Source organism: Gobius niger (assembly GCF_951799975.1).
Source record: "Gobius niger genome assembly, chromosome: 13".
NCBI lineage: Eukaryota > Metazoa > Chordata > Actinopteri > Gobiiformes > Gobiidae > Gobius > Gobius niger.
Window position 1 is genome coordinate 13900204 of NC_136864.1, and position 15008 is coordinate 13915211.

Sequence of the window (15008 nt, forward strand, 5' to 3'; positions counted from 1 at the left end):
CCTGAGGAAACACCGACCGCGGCACCCAAGGACACGAGCGGAGACATCGAAAAATAAAAGGGGGATTGATAGGGAGAGGACAGGTGGGCGACGGGACTGGCTTGGGCCTTTTAAGTCTCTCAATGCATTAAGGAAGAATAACAATCTATTTATTCCATTGTTATTATGTAGAAATCTTATACTGAAAATGTTAATATATACCGTGTCCTTATAAAACATCTACACCCAGACCACTATTGATGTAGGGGTGTGGAAATAATCAAAATGTAATCAAAATCTTCTTCTTTTTTGCTACCGATACTGGGGTTAGAGTATCTGCCGATATCCTATATTTACCGATACCAAAAGACTTTCTTAAAAATGGCTTTCTCGGAGTGAAAATAAAATCATATTGTATTGTCATGTTACATATCAATTATATCTAAGGATAAACTCTTGGATAAACATTTAACAAGTATGACTTTTCTGCATTAACTTATCCTTGGGTTTATGACAGGCTTTAGGTTACATTAATATAAACAACTCACATGAAGTGATCTGATCATTACAAATATGTTATATCAGTTATTTCTTAAACTAAAATACAAACACTTGGCTTCAGCAGTGGTTATTTTATTTTACTAGGCTAATTTAGGTATTTCTATCATAGTTTCTGACCCAGCCTTGATTAGTTTTCATTAGCATTAGCATGCTCCCGCTAGCTTTAGCATGCTATTGCTAACCGCAGAATTTTGCGCGGCTACAAAACAAGATCTGCAAAGGTTAAAACTAAATCCACTAGGTTCTTAGCTTTACAATGATATACAGCATGCCCATATTCACTTAAATTTAGGTGGTAAAAGTTGTGTTTTTAAGGCGTTGAGAGCCAAAACTGGAAATTCCACAGTTACCATGGAGATCTGCCATCTTTGCAGCTGTTAGCATACATTTCCATAGACTAACATTAGCTAAAAACAGTATAATAAGTGGAGAAAAAAGCTGTGAAACAACTCCGTTAGCTGCTGAATTACACTGTGGTGTCCAAGTGTTTTAATATGAACAACAACTATAGTATTTCAACTTTTAAAATCTCCATTAGTATATAACTGCTGCTAATCCCATAATGCCTAGTGGATCTGTGCATCCCTAGTGATCATTAAATAGTCAGCCAAGTGTTCAGTCACAGCACCTGGTCTTGAATTTGTGGGAGTGAAATGGATGAAGTGAAGTGGAATGCATTTGTTTCGTTTAGGCTCAGTTAAAAGGTCAATCTTGTCTATGTTCACGAACCATAAAAAGGTGCAGCAGTGTGTTGTTTTGTAGTAGTAAAGAATCCCTGACATTTTTGCTTTAAGTAAGTAATGGGCTATATATGAGCAGGCGCCACGGCATTTCAGAGTTTCCGCAGAAGATTCAATGACTACTCAAACATGCGCAGTTTGGCTAAAAACACAACTCCATGTATGTTTTTGACAAGGGAACAACATTGCAAAACAATCCATAAAACTCTAAAAAGTAAATTTGGCCGAATATCCCGTCTTTTAAATAGGTTTGAGGACCATTTGAAGCCGCTGTACCTCCTTCTCCTCTCTCCCTCCTCCCACGCGCAGTAGCAGTAGCGCCGCTGGGGAAACGCTGTATGCCTTTAAATCACATTTATTGAGCTCGGGCCCATGTGTGTGTTAAGAGTTTTCTCAGACCGGCTGCCAACAGTTCTGGTGGGGTTTCCCTTCGCCTCGCAGCCCAGTCAGCTGATGCGGTTTGGCGGGCCGGCCTGTCTGCGCTCCGGCTAACTGTTACTAATAACAAAAGCACGCAATGGTCGGAAGGCAGTCTCACACTTGCGCTGCTGTGTGGAGACCGCTGCCAGGACCATTGCTTTTGTATTCCGTCATCGGGCCAAGCAGCAGAAGGAGGACTTGAAACGTGGACAAAATCGGGAACGGGCCAAAGTTGATGTTGTGTACAAGCAGATTTCGGGAAACACTTTCATGGGCTTTAAATTATATGGGCCAGAAGAAGAATGTGAAGGGTTTATTTTAGATCAAGTTTTAAAACCAGATACATTTTTGCCATATTTTTCGAACTTTTTTTGTCCCGTTTTTTGTTGGGGTTTTGCCGATTTTTCGTTGCTTTTTTGCCATGTTTTTGTTGCGTGTTTTTTGTAACTGCTCTATTATATTTGTCACTTTTTTTGTTGTGTTTTCAGCCTTGTTTACGTCTCATTTTCATCGCTAATTTGGCGCCGATTTTCAAGACGTTTTAAGAAGAAAATGTGCTCGGTTCTGGTGGGAGTTAAGCGGTTAATCACTCAATTTCACACAGATCATTATGCTTTGTTAAATGTGTTCTTAAATTATCCTGCATTAATCTGTAACACTTTGAATTTCTTTGTAAGTAAAGCCTGCCTAAAATGGAAAGGCGACTTAGGCAATCTCTTAAAAATACATTTGGGGAACTAACCATCAAATATTGTAGCCTCCTCTTGTATCATACTTGACTATTAATGTACTGTACCTCTATGAAATGTATACTTTAGAACATGTAAGAGAACAGCATGAATGTGTGTGTTTTATAACAAAAAGGAAAGGATTGAAATAAATCAGATCTTGCTTCAAAGCCGAGGATTGGTGCATTACCGTTGCATTACCCTTTGTATTTTTTTGCACTTGTGACGTGGCTCTGCTCCAGCTTTACGTCCACAAAGAGAAACTCAATCCGTGACCTCTCGCTCACCTCCACACAGCTGACCAATCTGACTTTAGCGTCCGTATCAGATCTGCCATTTGGGAAATTGGAGGATGTGCCCCCTCTAATCAAACATCACAAACTGTGGAGGAGGGGTCCGCGTAATCCGAGATGCATTGTCAGGACTTCCACGGTGCAACAAAGACTGGGGCAGGTTAGAAAGCAAAACATGGCATTATTTTGCGCAAAGATCTGAATTTGGTAAATCAAGTGTCCGCCCTTAGTTTAGCAGTTTGTAGAAGTTCGTATGTTTCTTCTCGCAGATGTTATTTTAAAGCATGAATTGCAAATCTAATCTTTCTACGCTCCATGTTCCTTTAGGCCTTCGGTCTAACTTGTACAGTGTGTGTAACTGCATTATATGAAAGGGGCTCGTCAGCCAATATGGCAAGGGGCCACTTCGAGGGGCTGCAGTTGAGGAAAAGGAGCTACGGCGCAGAAATGCCTCCATGCATTTTTCTGCAGCCTAAAAGAGGACACGGCCCGGCTACGCTCGCGATTGGACGCCTGCCGCTCCGGACAGTGGACATTCCTGCCGGGATGGTTGTTCCAGGGAAGATAGGCATCGAGCTGGAGAGAGAGAGGGGCTTACGGACTGGCTCGCTGTTTGTTTTCTTGTCGAATGACTGAGACCTTGTGGGATGTGAGGAATTTATGAGTTGGCAAAATGCCGAGAAAAAGACAGGCAGCCCGGGCCTACTCGAGACCCGGTAGAAAACAGAGCAGGGGAATGGGAGTTTTGCTTGGCTACAGTCGGAGGAAGCAGAAAAGGGGCAATTTTTTGTTTTTTCACCCGCTTTCCTTTTGAGGCGAGTGGAAGCGTGGCAAACCACACACACGGCTGGAAAACCACAGACAGGAAAAAAGATCGAAAGCGATTGAGAGACAAAAAGTGTGGAAGCCAGAGCGCTTTCTCACCTCATTGTTGATATCAAACACTCCCTCCTGGATCTTCTCGTAGATCTCCTTGGCTGTGTTGATGAAGGCCTGGGGGAGGAGGAAATGAAAAAGCTTAACAACCGAACATTTTTCAACAGCTAAAATAACATTTGAACGAAAAACTCAATTGCATTACATCCATTATCACGCTCTATCCAATAACTTTGTTAATAAATCTACAGGTCCAAAACTCTTCCACAGACTAGGAACACAGACACGTGTGATGCATCAACATTGGTAAGCTGCTCATGGGATTTATTATTTAGGACTTACAAAGAGATTTGATTAAATTAGAGACGATTCAATAACGGCACCAAAACACAAGAAATGAATAGGTTTGTGGCCTTCTAGGATTCATTATTTCAGATGTAGGTCAAGGGTTAATATCACTGCTTTTGAAAGAAATAACTAAACTGAAATTCTCTCCATTATGTTGGACCTTATTGTTTCCTATTAGTGTTTGAGTCTACATATTTGCCAAAATGGCTTGTAGTATTTGCAAAGTGGGATTGTATGATTCCACTTTGCAACCCAGTTATTTCTTGTGACACGACAATAAACTTCATGAGATTTTAACCGTGAGCCTGGTCAAAATATCTGCGTTTCGATTCCCTCGGCAAGGTCGGGCTTTACTTGCTGCCTAGATCGCCTATGCCCTGATTTTGATAAGTTAAAAGGCAGATTCTACCACAGAAGTCTGACCTGTCCTCCCCCTGTAAAACAAGCCATAGAAAAACACAGTCTGCAACTTCCAGTCACCTTTTCGATAGACGAAACATGCAAATACAGAATCACAGACTTGGGAAATCTGGGTTTGGTTAAGGTAGGAAAGAATGTCTCATCTTCCCCCTTTTCAAAAGGTGCCCCTCTAAACATTAGGCCCTATAGTTTTAGGCTCCATGTTGAGAATCAACCCAAAGACCAAGTGCAACACAATAGAGTTCACTGTTGAAACCGCCTTCGTTTTATTATTACATTTTGATCTGTGGAAGAAAAAAAAAAATCTACATAAAAATGTTTAAACCTATATTTTGAATCCTGAAAGACTGTTGGAGCAGGTTACAGGAATACAGACTCCAACTCATCCAAATGATGCCATAAAACAGGTTTTATTTGTTGTACCATTGCACTTCTGCCTATCATCAATATTTACACAGCAAGGCATCACCTGACCATGCAAATGAACATTTCACAGCACAAGAAGAGAAAACACTGTGTTACATTCTGTCTATTTCCTTTGCTTTGTCATTTCTGTTTTGCCTAAATTCAACCAGGATAGATCCTCTGGAGGACATTTAATTCGTATGACACTTGGGCCTGCAAAACGTAATGCATAGGAGGGCAGGTAAAATTGTTATTGCTGATAGCTGATAATGTGTTATTACAGCGATATCAGCTTGATCAAGAGGTTAAACTGAACCGCCCACCTCTTCATCTGGGAGTACAAAACTATCATCACATCTCAGAAGCTGAAAGCCATCAACAGAGCAGTAGACAATTTGAAAGTTGATGCCAATGTTGGAATCCCCAAATTTACAGTATTAGGGCTGCACAATCAATCACAAAAAATTGAAATGTAAGGCAAAAAGACTAACAATGTAGGCTGTACAATATCCTATGCAGGCAAAATGTCTAGTGCTATGGGGTTTTGTATGTTTAAATCTGCTAATGCTGTATTTCAGGTCTTCCAAATGCTAATGCTCCAGGATATGTTTGAAATGTGCCCTATGAAACAAAATAATCTTGATTTTAAAATATAAAATGTGAATCGAATCGAGCCATTGGACAGATTTCCAAAATAGTGTAGCCTTTCGTCTAAGTCAGTATTTTGCATGCCTTCTTCCTCCACTGGTTTCTCTCCCTCTTCTCTCTCTGTCACACGAAGCGGAGATGAGGATCAATCCTGTTAGCATAAAGTGGAATTAAGCTCCCTCGACGTCAGGGCTACAACCGCACTATTGAAGCGTTTCTCTCGCGGGACAGCGCTCACGGTAGCGGCGTCTCCAGGGCCTAAACTGAAGAACAAATGGGACAAACTGTTCGTGTAAACTGCTGCCGCCTCCGCACCCAACCTCCCAGTCTAAAAACAGGAGGTGCAGGATTAAAAATATGAGCTGAACTTCTACCTGGTAATTGTCGGAAATAGACTGAGGAGCCCAGGGGTGCTCCCTTCTGCACTCGTCCTACGCCCTGTCCCGCTTTCATCTTGGCCCTTTCTATTAATGTACCGCTTCTGTATAAGCCACTAGTTTTTAATATCTACCCACACATTACCGGTGCTCACAATATGTTGATCGCTGTTACAAAGGAACAGAACAACACGCCGGGTGTTTATGAGGTGTTACTGTACAAGAAGTACGATTAAAACATTATTTACGTTATGATTTAGTACTGTTCAAGCGCCAAGAGCAACTATAATACACTTCATCAATCAGGCTTCCTGATTATCTCGCATGTGAACACAACTACAGCTCAAGTAGATACAACACCAGGTCACATGACTGTTTAGTGACTGAAAAATGGACTCGTAAAGAGTGGCACAGGAAAAAGAGGCTTTTCTTATCACGCTGCCCACATATGGAATGAACTACAAAGACTTTTACAATTGAACTCTGCCTCTTTCACATCTAAAACGGTTATGTATAAAGAAAATTGTACTTGCTTTAACAGATATTTGCAACATTTTGTAAATATTGTAATTATTATATTGATATTCTCTGCTATGAAACATGCTCATGAAAAAGAGTCTTGTACCGTCATTGGGCCTTCCCTGTATAAATAAAGATAAATGAGCATTTCAAATACTTCAGACAATTATAATATATCTTAGTTGTAATGACACGAAGTTATACAAAATGCCAACAGAGGGCACTAGTCTCTGCAGCAAATGCCACTGCAAATTTAACCTTGGCTTGCAACAAACGAAAAACCAAGTCTGCCAAGTTCCTAATGTGACCAGGTTTTAGTGCAGGTCATTTGAGCGCTGCAACAATCAGACGTGGAGCTCCAGAGTCCAGGGATCACAAAGTTATGAAATTAGCCAGAGGAGGCTTGGATTTTGGGAGCAGACGACTGTGACGGACTAACGATGCAGGATTACTCAAATATGCGGCAAACAAAACATCACTGGTCAGGGAAAACCATTATACCATGGCTACAAAGCATGAAACAATTAAGGCCTTCTTAAGTTAGGGTTAGCTACATATCAGGAAGTAGATCTTTCAGCTTTTTTCTGTAGACGTGCATGCAAACACCCCAATCCCATGCTATAGTTTTGAAGCCACAGTATCAGATTATCATGTTGCCTTGTCTGAGATGGGATTGTTTTTCCAGCCCTATAGTGGCCCCACAAATTGCATTGGTGCCTTCCTTAACCTCATATTGATAGATCCACTGAAAACATACCAAATGCCAATTCAATGGTGGAAAACGACTGCAGGTCTTAAAGGTACAGTGTCCAATTTGTGTAAGTCAATTTGCTTTATAGTAGGGCTCGGCGATTTTAGCACTGAAAGCTTAATTGTGATCTGATCCCTGTGACAATTCGGATAGATCGTCTTCCTGTGATTCACTGCTTCTTCTATTTGATGCAGCGCTATACTCAATCACAGACACACTTTTCCTCACTCATTGCTTTTATTTATTGGTCAATCTCCATCATGCGCTGAGTGAGCGGCATGGCGACATAACAAATCAGAGTAAAGTGCGATCTATCACAAATAGAACATGTTTTTGCATGTACGATAAGGATGCTAAGTGCGCATGATTTGGGATAAAATCTAAGTCATGGTCAAGGTTAAAAGAAAACAATGGCATGATAATTAAAATATAGAAATGAGAAGAAGGTTTTCAGTCATAAAGAAATGAGTCAGATAAAATAAATGATTTCAGCTCAATGCCATGTTCCATTTATGTAGTAATGCATTTGATTTATTTTGACACTGCAGATAGTTCAGGGCAAACCTAATAGAGAGACGCCACTCAAGCCCTGTAATGGTACATGGCATTATAAAAAAATACCACCCTTTATAAAAAGGCAAAGTTGGTCCATTTTCAGCAAAAGAAATTATATTGTAAAAGCAAGCCAGTCGTCCTCAGGTGGTGGGAGTACGAGTTTTCAATTACTGTAGCGTTGAAACATTAATAGAGCAAGTAATAAAACAGCTTTTCAGCCCATTGTTGGACGACATCTGACCCGCAAAAACGGAGTTCCGAACAAAATGGCTGAGGTGCTAGAGGTTGTATTTTTGTGGTTAATGACAACACTTAAAATTCATAATGGGTGTTGCATTTCAGAACTGTCATTGCTGTGAAATGCCGAAAAAGATTCCTCCCATCATGGCGAACTGTAGCTGCAGCGAGCAAAGTTCACGGCCAAGCGAGTAAACTACAAACATATGGAGAAATTGGACATGGCAATTAAAGCACAATAACAAATGCTGTGGGGGAAAAAAAAAACAGGGGGAAAGATTGAGGCTACGGAAAAGGTTACAAGTGGGAAAGATGGTCCGATAGAGTAAAGGACAGAGGGTGCTTACAGGAATCTCACACTGACTCTCTAAGGAGCATCCCGTCAACTGCGGTGTCCACCCACGAACCCTGACGACAAACTACGGAATCTGATTGGCTGTCGCGTGTCGCTAAGGGGGAGGCGGGGCACGGCGCTTATGAATATGTATGAGCTATAACTGGTTGATATACTGCAAACGAGCGCGGGGGGTTGATGGTATAGAAATGAATTGGGACAGGAGCGGCGGGGGTGGATGGGGGTGTCGGAGGGACGGGGGTGGGGCAGAGGCAGAGTGGGGAAGGGAGGGAGGGAAGGAGGGAGGGAGGGGAGTGGGGGGTGGCAAAATGGATGTGGAGTGAGCGGAGGAGGTGACTAAAGGAGGATGGGTGGGTGGTAAGGAGCGGATGATGGACAGGGAGGCAGGCATGAAGGCAGCGGCGCTATCAGGAGGCTTCAGAGGACACTAATGAGACAAATTAATCATAGCGCGCGCACACACACCTCCCCCTCATCTTAACCCCTGGGAGAGAGGGAGGGGGGGAGGAAAGAGAGAGAGGTGCAGGGGATGATATAGGCCAGGCTTAGTGATGGCAGAGATACAGGCAGGGAAAAAAAAATCAATGTAAACACACACGCGGTCTCTATCGGAGGTGCCCTGGGCTGGCATGCTGCGCTGTGTAGGATGGGATTATTTATGTGATTGGATAAGTGAGGAAGGGCTCCCCCAGGACAGCGCCGTGCATTCATTAAACACAGCAGCGACGGCAGCAGGGGTGTGTCTCGCGGAGGGGGCGGAGCAGGTGGAGCGAAAGGAGCTAAATGTGACTCATGATGCTGAATGTGTGCGAGGCCGTGACGGGGCTGAGGCGCTACAGGTGAACGCTCGCAGTCCAAAGAGTGACCCGGGGCGCTGCGCTGTGCGCCGCCGTGGGGAGGTTTTAGGATCGAGGTGTTAAGTTACAAGATAGATATTTGAATGTTTATGGGCACAGGTAAGATAATATTTGATAGGGTGTGAAAAGAGAGTGAAGAGACAGTCAACACGCCAAGGACAGAACTGCATTGAGCTATGTATCCAGCAGTTTTAACCACTAGGCTTGGCTGCACAAACATATATTTCAAAATGAATCTTTAATTTAAGCTAGAATTAATCATGATCTGGTCCCTTTGCTGATCTGCGAATTTGGAGAAATCGTCACATTGTGATTTAGATGTATTTCGGTTTGATGAAGCATTTTCCCCACTCATTCCTCCCAGTATTGGTCAGTCGCTTCATTCTCTGAGTGAGTGACACATCGCTTTAACCAATCACAGTGAAGTGTGAACTTCCAGAATTGGCTTAGTAAAACAAATCTATTTTTTTAAATTCTTTTATTGACCTTTATTTAACCAGGATAGTCCCACTAAGATTAAGAATCTCTTTTTCAGAGGAGTCCTGGCCCCAGAGGTGAACCTACTGTACATGTTTTAAGTGGTAGGGGAAACCGGGGTACCTGGAGGAAACCTACGCAGACACGGGGAGAACATACAAACTCCACACAGAAAATTCCAGGTGGGAATCAAACTCGGGACTTTCTAGCTGTGAAGCACGAGCTCTAACCGCTGCGCCACCGGCACGTGAAAAAAAACAACACACACTTATTTTCCTTTTTAGTAACGGTGGTGCAGCCGTTAACATCAAGGGAAGTCACCATTTACAAATATACAATCATTCAGTGCTGACAGATGTTTATAGATGAGTGCTTTGAGAAATGGATTTTTTAGACCTTTATCACAGGAGTCAACGTCTATAGTGTGAAATGATTCATGCACTTTCTGACCCGCATGAAAGTCGGCTCGTGTTGACCAGCGAGCAGCTTTAATTTCCATATAACATGATTGACTTCATGTGTGGGCAGGACAAATTACAGTAATGTTTAGTTCATGTGTGGGTGCTCACCTCCTCTACATTAGAGGCAGTCTTAGCTGAAGTCTCCATAAATATGAGGCCGTGTTCTCTTGCAAATGCTTCACCCTCCTCTTTCTTCACCTCTCTCCTCGACTCCAGGTCACTGTGAACGCAGAGACGGAACATCAAGGCCACTCAGGAGAAAAGTGCACCTCTCACAGTAACAGACTAACAATTCAACCAATTACATTACAAACATTGTGTTTTGTGTACCTCCAGCGCATTTTCATAAATCATTGTTCATTGGTTCTGTCATGTAAACAAACGTCTTTTTTCAAGAGGAACAGAAAGTGGCGCAAAGGTCAGTTCATGAAACTGGTGCGCACCGGAGTAAATACCACACATTAAATTACCTAAAACTGTAACAATAACACAGCATGCTTTCAATTTCTCACTGCCTGGCTAAAGCTGCATGAGTCCTAGCATACTATATTAGGTCACTCACAAATACAGTAGGAAAGACAACACTGGCAGCTGGTTGCTCTGAATTGTATAGTCTGTGCATTTATGTAAAAACACAAACAGTTAAGAGTTGTTGGCTGATATCTTTCCTGGCCCTTATATGTCCGAGCGGTGACGTGGACCCACCTCTTGTTACCGATAAGCATGATGACCATATTGGAGTTGGAATGTTGGCGAGCGTCCTCTAACCAAGTCGTCAAGTGGTTAAAGGTGTCCCTTCTGTGAAAACAACAGGGCCGTATTAAGACTCTAATACAAGACACCGGTGAAACAAGTTAAACCATTAGGGTGAAGAACAGCTAAACATTGTATTATGCTACAATACAACTGGTACAACAGCAAAAAGTATATAAACTGGTAAACAATCACCATCTCAGAAATGTTTTAGGCATTCCAGTACAAACTTTTTAAATATACGGACAGAGTTTAGTGGTAAAAACATGACATAACCTCCTGACTAAACTGAGCACATTTTCTCCAGTTTGGCGTTACCCAAATAAAAGCTTATTGAAAAAAGTGTCAAAATAGAGACAAAATTGAGATGGAAAACGGCACAAAAGAGCAACAAAGAAGTGACAAAAAAACAAGATGAAAACAAATATTAAAAACCGACAAAAACATGACAACAAAAGAGCACCAAATAAAATAAGATTAAACAACAACAAACAACACAGCGACAGCGCGAGGAAAAAGATCACTTTAGATCAGTTTTGTGGGTCTTAGCTTTCAAATGAGGAGACTGGAGAAAATGCGCTCGGTAAAGGTGGGGGTTAAAAGGTTAGCTAAGAAAAAGCGCATCAAGTCTAAACCAAAGCTGTTAACATTAAATCATGACTATATCTGTGGCTTAAAAGTATGTCAGCAATTTACTTTTGGGACTTCCATATTGGCCTTTATAAAAAAAGATGCTGTAAATGTGTGTATTTGAGGCTAACTCAGATATTAAAAGCAGCAGGTAGTTGTACTATCCGACCTACTACGACTGCAATAGCAAGGCGGAGAGCAAACCAGCAGGACGTCTCCACACACCCAAAGGTAGGGATTACTTCAGAAATTTCCATTACCACAGCAACATAAGAAGGCCTTTACGCTGTGTGTTAAATAATTTCTGGCACCGTGTCAACATTAGCAGCTAATCTACAGTTTGTAAACAGGCCTTCCCCCTAATGCTAAAGCTAATGAGGGTAGATGCTAAATTGCCTTCATAAGCTTTCCGGCCGCACAGCATTGTTTTCCCATATCCCTCATTGTGGCAGAAAGAGGCCGTTACCTTGTGATGTCATAAACTAGCAGTGCCCCGGCAGCGCCTCTGTAGTAAGACCGGGTGATGGACCGGAATGACTCCTGACCAGCCTGAAGAGAAAGAGGGAAAATAACATGTGAATTTTAAGCAAAACATAAACAATACATTTACTTCAAGTGGTGGAACAGACTAAGATCTCTCCTTTACAATGTAATTCACGCAATCTCCCCATAAATTTTAATTTAAACCATTAAACCAAATCTATAAGCTCTGTGACTCCTGATTCCCCCCACGCTAGAATCCAGCTCCGTGTTTTCCTCAGCTGCTGGAGGATGGGACAGAGCGGGGCCTGTAATTGGATACAATGGAGGTTTTTTTTCCTCCTCCATTTATCTCTCACAGCCCCTTTCTTTCTGCTCGCGTGTAGCTGGTTTCCCTAAACTCACTCAATGAAGGTCACATGAAGTGTCGCGTGGATTAAACCTGTAGCGTCAGCCACGGACTGGGTCACCTTGTGCTTTATTGCCTTTATCGCGGCCTAGTCTTTACAGTCCCCCCACTCTCCTGCATAAGCTTTACTGTTTTTTCCCCTTCCTGATTCAATGTGGTTCTCCAACATTTAACGCCAAGTACCAACTTATGAAATATATGACCTTCCAATTACCCCCAGCATTTGTTCAACATCAAATTGGAGCAAGATTAAGCTAAATAACGCCTAAACTGAGGGTAAAACGTCTGATGTAAGCGCATAACTTAAATCTTCTTTCTTTTGTACATTGTTTTTTGGAAATATACCCCTCCTTCAGCCTCACTTTTTGAACAGTTACGATCTGTGACACTGGCTGGAGTATTTTCCCCTCACACAAAATCATCATTATCATCATCGTCCCATGGCTGGTTAATTCAATATTTATTCAAAACTATGCATTATTCCCTCAGTAAGCCCTCATTGTACAATCTCCACCCCGACAATGGCTATTCACCCCTCCATCGCGGGCCGTGATGATACAGTAACAATGTTGTCCCTGTTCCGAGAGCAAAAACAAAACTGTGCTCTGTGTTTGCAGCTGCACCGTTCTGACCTCATCTCAACAAAAAGAAAAACAAAACAAAAAAACTCAAATCCTCAACCGGCTGCATGTGTTATATATGTATTTATATTTAAAAAAAAGAAAATCTCTGAGGACGGAGATTTTAAGACGTTTAGTTTCTCGAGTTAATACGTCTACGGTGCGGCCCTGCTCTGCACCGGGGCCAACATTACACAAGAGCGAGACAGTGCGCTGACAAGTAAGTAGTGGTGGTCACCCAGTAATGCTATTAGTGAATAAATGATACATAAGGGTGAACTAGAGGCTGTGTCCTGTCTGCCATCTGGCCATGTGTCTCCACCCATGCAAACACTCAGGCAAACACACTCACGAGGACAGACGAATCGCAATCAGACCCAAACTTGAATGGCAGCAAATCCCAAAATGGGCAGTTAGGCTATTTCAGCTTTGATCCGACTGTTCACATGGTCTTATTATGTGTCTGAACTTCTAACCGTGTAGTTTAGACCAGTTGTTCCGAGCTTATCTGTCTCGCAAACCCCTTTGGTCTGACATCTATGACTCTACGTTACTGATTATTGAGAATATCGGTCAATTAAAGCAGTAACTCTTGCCCCTAGAGGCCATAAGCGCAACTGCAGGTGTCGCAGCAAGTTGCAATTTTTTAACTGATTAATTGTCCGTGAGAGTAAATACTACGCTGACAGAAAAGGCGAAGGGAGAGAGGGATATTGTACATCCAATTACATCATTTTTTTCACTCAAACTTGGCTGTAAATACTGTTTAAGTGGTGCTAGCCCGCAGTTAGCTTTGCCCGTTAGCCTGTTAGCTTCTTCTTCATGATTCTATTAGTGTGAATGGGGCCTCTGACCCGGTGGCAGTCAAGTTGCAAGTATAGTTTTCTGGCCAGTGACACGAGGGGAGCTGAAAGACCCCTCAATCATCCCATTAACACTTGTATCACCCCCAGAGGGACTACGAAAAGGATCGATTAAGATAAACAAGTTACTTAGTACCGCTCTAAAACTCTTTTTTTTTTAATGTAAAAACATGTGCTGTGTAAAAACCACAACACAGTCAAACTTATGCCCTATAATATTTGTACATAAGCAGTTCTAAGTCCCTCCTTTGATGCTTACATAACCCTGGTTGGGACTTCTATAAGCATATTCTGAAACATGTGATTCTTGCATTAGTTTAGCAGATAATATTTCAGTCATCTACATGTCTATGTGTCTAAAATTTGCAGATGAATCTTGGTTAATTAGCATAAGTCACAATTATTGCTCCTAGATATTTCTGTAAAACCGTTCAGCCCCAAATAACACCCTTCACACACACACACCATCCAATCCCACTGGTTTCACTGTCCGTTTGTAGCTACCGTCGGAGCATCCCGCTGAGTCTCTTTTCACTGCGTAATGATTGAGAGGACCACTTGACATGTGGAAAACCAAAGGAAGGTCACTCTTCACCGCTCAGCTACAATGTGTCCATTAAAGAGAGCAGCTCCCCCCCAGCAGCGGCGGCAGAAGAGGCACAAGTGGCTGCTATTGAGGCCGATGAGACAAGGCAAAGTATAATAGAGCAATGACTCCACCTGCTGGTCATTCAAGTACGTGCATGCAGAATAGAACCAGAGAATAAAAACAATAATTGGCACGTGCGAGTACTTTGTAGATCAAAAAGTACAAATGATCTTTTACATAACAATCAAAATAATTTCATTTTCCCTTGGCTTCGAATTCATTATTAATTTCATCGATTAAAATATTTAGTCAGATTTTAGTCAAAGATTGGTCAAAAAATTGGACTAAAACTAAATAAAAAGTTGTTTATGAGACTAAAATGTCCAGATATTTTCGTCGACTAAAACATGACTAAATAATAATGAAAAGAAGAGACTAAAATCATCCACTTCAACTTCAATGACACTTTGAAAGAGCCTCAGATCATTTAAATTCTCTGCCAAAGGAACAGCTCTGAGCTTTGTTCATGTGGGAGAAGCTCCATGAAGCCGAGGAACAAGATTAAATAAGATTATAATCTAGTCGACTAAATTTACATGCAATTTAACATGCAAATTGACTAAAAGTAGACTAAAATTGAAGAGATATATTCGACTA

The 15008-nt window shown here is 41.8% G+C and overlaps 1 protein-coding gene across 1 annotated transcript in view; it reads right to left on the reverse strand.

Moving 5' to 3' along the window:
- rab2a (RAB2A, member RAS oncogene family) overlaps positions 1–15008 on the reverse strand; it is a 33372-nt gene that overhangs the window by 4004 nt on the left and 14360 nt on the right. Inside the window, exons 4-7 of the mRNA XM_079569091.1 lie at positions 11857–11939; positions 10713–10805; positions 10116–10227; positions 3646–3714 (exon numbers count right to left, since the gene is read on the reverse strand). Coding sequence (XP_079425217.1) covers positions 3646–3714; positions 10116–10227; positions 10713–10805; positions 11857–11939 — 357 coding nt within the window. The remainder of the gene's footprint in view (positions 1–3645; positions 3715–10115; positions 10228–10712; positions 10806–11856; positions 11940–15008) is intronic.